The 8500-nt window shown below is 39.4% G+C and overlaps 1 protein-coding gene and 1 long non-coding RNA gene across 3 annotated transcripts in view; one reads left to right on the forward strand and one right to left on the reverse strand.

Moving 5' to 3' along the window:
* Nucleotides 1-73: 73 nt before the first annotated feature.
* On the forward strand, nucleotides 74-6186 carry LOC112074708 (sialoadhesin-like). The gene is made up of 11 exons (XM_070440633.1): nucleotides 74-343; nucleotides 606-824; nucleotides 975-1310; nucleotides 1433-1651; nucleotides 2370-2699; nucleotides 3026-3280; nucleotides 3912-4175; nucleotides 4355-4445; nucleotides 4560-4614; nucleotides 4698-4933; nucleotides 5981-6186. Exons 1-11 carry the CDS (start codon nucleotides 154-156, stop codon nucleotides 6081-6083), a joined length of 2298 nt encoding a protein of 765 aa, XP_070296734.1. The 5' UTR covers nucleotides 74-153; the 3' UTR covers nucleotides 6084-6186.
* The window catches only part of LOC139025494 (uncharacterized), a 40729-nt gene continuing 37271 nt past the window's right edge, over nucleotides 5043-8500 (reverse strand). Inside the window, exons 2-3 of one of the 2 annotated variants that reach the window (XR_011477084.1) lie at nucleotides 6080-6182; nucleotides 5043-6048 (exon numbers count right to left, since the gene is read on the reverse strand). This is a non-coding gene — a long non-coding RNA (uncharacterized lncRNA). Of the gene's footprint in view, nucleotides 6183-8500 lie in introns of both variants that reach the window. The other variant, XR_011477083.1, reaches the window with a different exon arrangement.

An 8500-nucleotide genomic window follows, 5' to 3' on the forward strand; every position in this document is an offset into this window, starting at 1 on the left:
CAGCATGGCTAGGAGAGTGACCACCAACACACTCAGAGTATCTGTGCCTTGAAGGGTCAACAGTGGACTGTCCTGCTCTTACACATATCCCAGTGGTTTATCAGTCACAACAACCACATGGTATAAACTGGAGGAGTGGTGTTAGGTATACTTATGACATCCAAGATAAGAATGAGGGCCCCCCCCCCCCCGGTAATGGAGTACCGAGGGAACAAGGAGAATGACTGCACCCTGAGAATCACAGACCTGAAATGGAGTGATGCTGCAACATATTATTTCACATTTACAACAACGTCCTACTCATGGACTCCTCGCAATGACTATGTCACTCTCATTATTACAGGTATTGTGATATTGTACATAGAATAACGCACCACTTCAAATGACAAATGTTATATTAATCCTTCACAAAAGATTAATCTTAACTTGTGACACAACAGATCCACAGTAATATGTTTACTTAAATCAATAGATTACATGATTTATGGCATACAGAATATACACATGTTTGTCTCAAATTAGGACTAGGCCTAATGAGAACAGTACAATTGTATTAATCTAGAGCGGATTGTTCAGTTGTGTTTTAATACACTCTCTGCATTCAGAACTGCAGGTCGAGGTAACAGACACAGGTAATAGGAAGACACTGACCTGTAAAACCACCTGTACTCTGACTGACAACCCCACATACATCTGGTACAAGAACGGACAACATCTAGATGAGAGCACCTCCCCCCAGTACAAAGACCCAGTCTCCAGTAACTATGAAGACAGTTACTCCTGTGCTGTAAAAGGCCATGAGGATCTCCGCTCTCCTGCAGTGTGTGAGTGTGAATCTAATATGGAATCTCATGTATACAGAATGTTTGTACTAAGTCCTTTTGGTCTCACTGTATAATTTGATAGGGCTTGGCCTTTATGAAAATAACTGACAATACTGTATAATGTATTTATGTGATTCCATTGTGTTTTAGGTGTCCCGGGTCAGCGCTGCAACAGAGTGACTTACACCAAGAGGACAATCTGTGCCTTGAAGGGGTCAACAGTGGACATATCCTGTACTTATGTTAGCTATTATKACACCAAATCATCATTCTGGTTTAGAAGTGATAAGTCGACCCCTGAAGACCTAACCACAGACCCAGGGTATACAGGTCGTGTGGAGTATGCTGGAGAGATGGAGAGAGGTCGCTCCACCCTGAGAATCACAAATCTGAGAGAAAAGGACTCAGCTGAGTACAAGTTCATATTCAACACACAGTCATCAAGATGGGGATACAGCTTCCCTGGAACAACTCTGACTGTCACAGGTWACACTGAACAAATGATCATGTTTATACATATATTTCTATTTGATGTTTAATTCTACATTTTTTWAATCCATAATACACTATTGGTTTTATTATGTTATTGTCATTTACTCTGTATTCAGACCTGCAGGTGAAGGTGACTCCTGCCACAGAGGCAGGGAAGAGGWCACTGACCTGTAGCACCACCTGTACTCTGACTGACAACCCCACCTMCATCTGGTACAAGAACGGACACAAAGTAAAGGAGGACACTTCCAGCCTGTACTCAGACTCCTTTAGTGATGCAGACAGTTACTCCTGTGCTGTAAAAGGCCATGAGGATCTCCACTCTCCTGCAGTGTGTAAGTGTGGACTTTTACATACAACATTTGTTTCAGGTTGTCAGACAATCATTATTTAATTTGCTGTGAATGTGACGTCCACTTCTGCTTTAGGTCCGTATGCTTTGCCTCGCAGTGTTGAACGAGCTTCAAGATATATAATCAAATTCATGAAAATGCAGTCAATGGATGAATTTACTTCTACCAGATACCTTTCATTACGTTTTTGCACTTGTACACCATTGCACTACTTTTTGAGCACTGAAGACCCATGGAAAAAGAACTACCAAAGTTTAAAAACTACAAAGCTGAGGGGATAGTCACTTCCTGGTTACTTTCACAACATTTGATTTAAACATTGTTGATATTTCTTTTTCATTTATATTTGGAGGTGGGGTGCCCCGATTGGCGTCACTCGTTAGTCAGTATGTGTTACAACTGTGCTGGCATGTGGAGTTTTATTTTGTTTTCCTCTTCTTGGGCAAATGTTGTGGGCGCTCATGTCTTTTTGGTTCCAGTTGTTGTTGATAGTCAATTTTCAATGGACACCCCCATGAGTGTCTTTCAGAACCCACTGGTCTCATTTTTGTCTTTGTCAGTGACTCTTTTATTAATTCCCACTTTTGTTTTGGTTACATTTGAGGTTTTCTTGCTGAGGAACATAACAGCATAAGTGTATACAGTAGATATTGTAATTAAGAATTTTATAAAGGTGTTCTATTGTCTTCTTGTATTTCAGGTCAGAAGTGTTGGAGTGTGACTTACACCCATCAGAAGATCTGTGCCTTGAAGGGGTCAACAGTGAACATATCCTGCTCTTACACATATCCCAGTTATCATGAGATCAAAAGAGCTTTCTGGTTTACAAAATGGAAGTCTGGTATGGATCCTGAAGATCTGAGCTCAGTGCCAGGGTATGAGGGTCATATAGAGTACCTTGGGGATAAGAAGAATGACTGTACCCTGAGAATCACAGACCTGAGATTGAGTGACTCTGCTGGGTACAGGTTCAGATTCATAACATCTGGAGGAAAGTTTGCTGGCTCACCTGTCTCTCTGACTGTCACAGGTAATCTGTCATACATCTCACATCTATGACACATATCTAGATAGATGTAATGTAAGTGTTGTTTTCTATGTATGCTAATGAGTATGTTGTGTTTTAATCTGTTTTATTGATACTATGGAACCCAGGATTTCCTGGAAAACTKTGGAAATTATTACAAAGTTGACTGTCCTGGCTAAATATATCAAATGAATGACCGTAATTACCTTATTAAAAATGCAGTCATACAGACACKGCAGTGTTATGTAACAGGGGAAAAACTAATATCATATTTCACATAACAGGACATATATAGGAGGAGAATAATGATTTGTTTCATTTTATTCTAGATGTTGTGTTGGAGATGGATCCTACATCTGTGTCAGAGAGGGAGAATGTCACACTGACATGTAGAACCAAATGTACACTGGACCCCAACACAGTCTACAGTTGGTATAAGAATGGACAGCCTATACCAAACAGCAACACCTACTCTCCTGTCTATATCCTATTCTCAGTCAGCAGTGAGGATACAGGCAAATACTCCTGTGCTGTAGAAGGCCATGAGGATCTCCCCTCTGCTGAAGAGACTCTCACTGTCATATGTAAGTACATTGTGGGTTTAGACGTCCAGTTTGATATACTGATCATGATGATACTTGAGAATAGATTGTTTTGCACATAAATATATCTATCAATGAATATTTTAGTGTGTAACATCCTGTCACTCCCTGACCATAGAGAGCCCTCGGTTCTCTATGGTGTTTAGGTCAGAGCGTGACTAGGAGGGTGTTCTAGTCATTTATTTTCTCTGTGGCTGGTTTGTATGGTTCCCAATTAGAGGCAGCTGGTAATCGTTGCCTCTAATTGGGGATCATATTTAGGAAGCCCTTTTTCCCACCTGCTTTGTGGGATATTGTTTTTGAGTGAGTGCATGTTGCACCTCAGTACTGCACGGTCGTTGTTTGTTTCTTGGTTTATTTTAAGTTTCACTAAAAATAAATATTTGGAACTCCAATCACGCTGCGCCTTGGTCCGTCTCTCCACACGGTCGTGACACATCCATTTCCCTGAATGTGCTTTACCACAATGTCATCATTATTTTTAGTGATTCTGTTTCAGAATTTCTTTTGCTCTGAATTATTCATTTGTTATAATTTATAAATTATTTCAAACTCACCCGTAAAATGTAAACACAAATGTTGCTATAAATAAATACAATGTATTTTACACCAGATGGTCCAAGGAACACCTCAGTGTCAGTCAGTCCCTCTGGTGAAATAGTGGAGGGCAGTTCAGTGACTCTGACCTGCAGCAGTGATGCCAATCCACCTGTGGACAGATACACCTGGTACTYTCAAAATGAKACTTTTCTAAATGGATTTGGACAGATCTACAACATAAGTAACTTCAAGTCTAAGGACAATGGACATTACCACTGTGAGGCCTGGAATGGAAGAGGATCTAGGAACTCTACAGCTCTGATGATCATTTTACCAGGTATTTCAACACAAAATGACGTTTCAAACTAATATTAATAATTATAATTTGGCTTATAATGTTTAATTATATATACGTTGAGATGAGATCCCTTAACAAACATTGTATTATTGTCCTGTACTACGTTTATTTTCAGTTCATAACATGCCAGCACTCATATCATCTACATTATCTTTTAGAGAAACAGTCCTCAGTTCTGACTGCAGCTGTAGGAACCATAGTGGTTGTTCTGGTTCTCATCCTCTGTCTCTCTGGACTCATGTGGTTCAGGTGAGTGATCTTTTAACGATTATTTCACTCTAACACTTTTTATTAACTTAATTTAATCATTGATTGTTTCATTCATTCTTTCAAGAATAAATTCATTAATTAATTTAAAAACAGAAAGAAGGCCTCCAAATCCATCTCTGACACAAGAGACAGAGCAGAGAATGTACAGGTGAGTCTGTTATTATCAGATTATTTGTATTGCTTTGTGGGACATTTCTACTCATTATGTTGTCTGTTCTCTCTCTCCATCAGGGAGACTCTAGTCCAGTGTATGACAACATCTCAGGCATGACCATGACCTCTACTGCAGCACAGACAGCAGCCACCGTCGACCAGGAAGACATTCACTATGCCAGCGTCCACTTCTCTCGCTCCAAAAACCAGGAAGTGCCTCTGTACTCCACCGCCCAGCTGTGTAAACCCCAGAAACAGGAAGAGGATGTCCAGTACGATGTTGTGAAATTCAACTGCCCCAGTAACTCCAACCGGTGAGCATATTCTGCCATTACAACAACAGAGACAATTCTAGATTTTGTTAATGCACCACAATAAAGGAGAAGTATTCATTTTTACAACCAAATTTCTATTTTTTATGTAAATACCATGTTATAGAAAGGTCCGGACACCTTTTATTGTGACTTCACTTGTTTTAGAGAAACTTACCTCAACCAGCTATTCACTTCCTCTTCCTCGTTGTGCAGTAGAGGCTCTGAAAAACATGAACAAATGCTCCAAAAACAACCAAATACGTATTTTAGAAACAGAAAGCTCTCAGTATAGTGATGCAGGACTTTAGATGTAACAGTTGTACACATGAAATTGTTACATTCCAAACTTTATCCACAACGTTATATTCCATTGTGTGACTCGTGCTGTTTCCCCGTCCAGCTGTTCCATTCTCAGTGTATCATGCTGCTAGAACGGACGAGAAGCATCGTTCAAGTCTCAACAACATGGAACATAACGTTGTGGATTAAGTTCTGAATGACACAACTTCATGTGTACAACATGTAAAGACCTGCATCACTAWAGACTACTTAGAGCTTTTTAGTTTCTAAAAGGTTGTTTTGGGTGTTTTTGGAGCCACTTACTGAACAACGAGGATGAGGAAGTGAATAGATGBTTGGGGATAGTTTCTCAAAAACAAGTGAATTCACAAAGAAAATCTGACCCTCCTATAACATTCCAGTTCCATATGTGTTTAGATTTGGTTGTAAACAAGCTTTATTCTTGATTACAGCTCATTCATATGCTGCTGCTTATTGGACGAGAAGACCATGACATCATTAAAAAGCGAAAGAGTTGATCCCTAGTGGCCACTAGTGATGTCATTTCCTTACAAACCCAACAATATAATGAGAGAGAGGTGGTTTTGAGGAACTGTTCTGTGTTCCAAATGGAACCCAATTCCCTATTTAGTGCTCTACTTTTCTCCAGAGCCATATAGGCCTTGGTCAAAGTAATGCACTATAAAGAGTATATGAAGGTTTTTTGAGGGGACGCAGATTCTGTTTAATTTCTGTTTCTCTCTTCAGACCCACGGCAGCACAAGCAGCTGAGGACTCCTCTGAGATCTATAGTAGAGTCAACAAACCCAGAAGACCTGAACACAACAAATCCAGAACCCAGAAGACCTGAACACAACAAACCCAGAAGACCTGAACACAACAAACCAAGAAGACCTGAACACAACAAACCCAGTAGACCTGAACACAACAAACCCAGAACCAAGAGGACCTGACCCAGAAGACCTGAACACAATACCCCAGAAGACCTGAACACAACAAACCCAGAAAGACCTGAACACAACAAACCCAGAAACCAGAAGACCTGAACACAACAAACCCAGAACCGAACATACACAACAAACAGAACCAGAAGACCTGAACAACAACAAACCCAGAAACCTGAACACAACAAACCCAGAAGAACCTGAACACACACACCCAGAAGACCTGAACACAACAAACCCAGAAGACCTGAAACAACAAACCCAGAAGACCTGAACACAACAAACCCAAGAAGACCTGAACAACAAAACCCAGAAGACCTGAACACAACAAACCCAGAAGACCTGAACACACAACCACCAAACACCAGAAACCTGAACACACAACCGAAGACCTGAACACAACAAACCCAGAACACAGAAGACCTGAACACAACAAACCGCCAGAAGACCTGAACACAACAAACCCAGAAAGACTGAAAACACACAGAATCAAGCAAGCCTGAACACAAGTTGACAGAACCCTGCATATCTGGACCTTATATCAACTAAGTGTTATAATAATATATCATGATATGCCATTTAGAAACACTTTGTGGGATATGTGTGGACACATCTTTCATGGCCCCATTGGGAATTGAACCCATACACCATGCTCTACCAACACACAGGACTACTGTATTCACACTTAGTTGGAGTGCTGATCTAGGGTCAGCACCATGCTCTACCAACACACAGGACTACTGTATTCACACTTAGTTGGAGAGCTGATCTAGGGTCAGCACCATGCTCTACCAACACACAGGACTACTGTATTCACACTTAGTTGGAGAGCTGATCTAGGGTCAGTTTTGCCTTTTAAACAATGATGAATAAGAGGGGGAACCTTGTAAATACTTTCTGTTAAATATTTTCCCATTCATCTGAACACAATTACTTTGCTTTGTATTTCTGAAATAGCCTCGATGTCCAGTTATATTTTATAAGAAGGCTGAGAACATTATAAATATGTTTTAATTTCTTCTTGATGTTTGCTCACAGGAACAATACTTCTATTCTACAGTACCATTCTATTACAGTATAGAGTACTGTACTATTCTATGACATTAATATTCTGATACATTATACAGTACTATTCTATTACATTATACAGTACTATTCTATTACATTCCTGTACTATTCTATTACATTCCTCTACTATTCTATTACATTCTACAGTACTATTCTATTACATTATACAGTCCTGTACTATTCTGTTACATTATACAGTACTGTACTATTCTGTTACATTATCCAGTACTGTACTATTCTATTACAGTATACAGTACTGTAAGATATACACATAACATATGTTTATTTGATATTTTCATTTACAATTGGTTTTATGACAAAGTTATGGTAATATTTTGCCTCAATGTTCTGATGCAACGTTTCTTATCACTTTGTAATGTCATTGACTGTCTGTGATGACATGCTATTTTATTAAATCGATTACGTGATTGAATTAAATCATGCAACAATTAACTCACTAATAACCTGGGGCACCACGGAAAAGCTTATTTAAAGGAGTTCCGTCTTCCAAATTAACTCTTACAGATCTAAATCTCTTCCATTTCAGTCATCAATTATTCTTTACCTCGTTCAGTCTCATCTGAACGTCGTAAAAGTATTGGTTATCCTCACGAACTCTGGTTTCCATAATGAATCAGCAATATACAAATAGGCTTATTTATTTATTTACTAACTAAATAAATAATCACACAGAATTACATAAACAGTAGATATCGGTTACTAACAATGATAGAAAAGTCCCTAGTGGACTAAGCCGATATGACGGCTTGGTAGTCAAAGGAAAGGGGCGGGAAAGACAAAATGGATTCACTACACACAGTCTATAATTATATTCATTGAAATGCTAATCCTTTGCACATGACTGACCGCTCATTCAAGAATAATTACAATGTATATATATATATATTTACGCCCCTATGTCATTGTCATCTTCTCTGTTTGAATCCTCGATCTTCCTGTAAGGGTTCCTCACAGGTTATTTTGTCCAACTAGCAGTTAAAGAATAAATTACATTATTGTATAGTGCGAATGTGATGTCATATAGAATGAGTGCTATGGTCTCCAATATGGTGCGGCTCTTGAGCCCCTAACTGTTGCTGAACCTTCCAGGTAGAGGTGTCTCTTTTGGGGGGCGAGATGGGCTAGAGGTGGATAGGAGAGTGGAGACCCATGGAGGTGTACCTATTGCCCACCTAACTGTTGTCTGATTTTTTAAAACACTTTGTGGAAAACACAGGATGTAGACGTATCTAAC

This window comes from Salvelinus sp. IW2-2015, unplaced genomic scaffold (assembly GCF_002910315.2).
Source record: "Salvelinus sp. IW2-2015 unplaced genomic scaffold, ASM291031v2 Un_scaffold2772, whole genome shotgun sequence".
NCBI lineage: Eukaryota > Metazoa > Chordata > Actinopteri > Salmoniformes > Salmonidae > Salvelinus > Salvelinus sp. IW2-2015.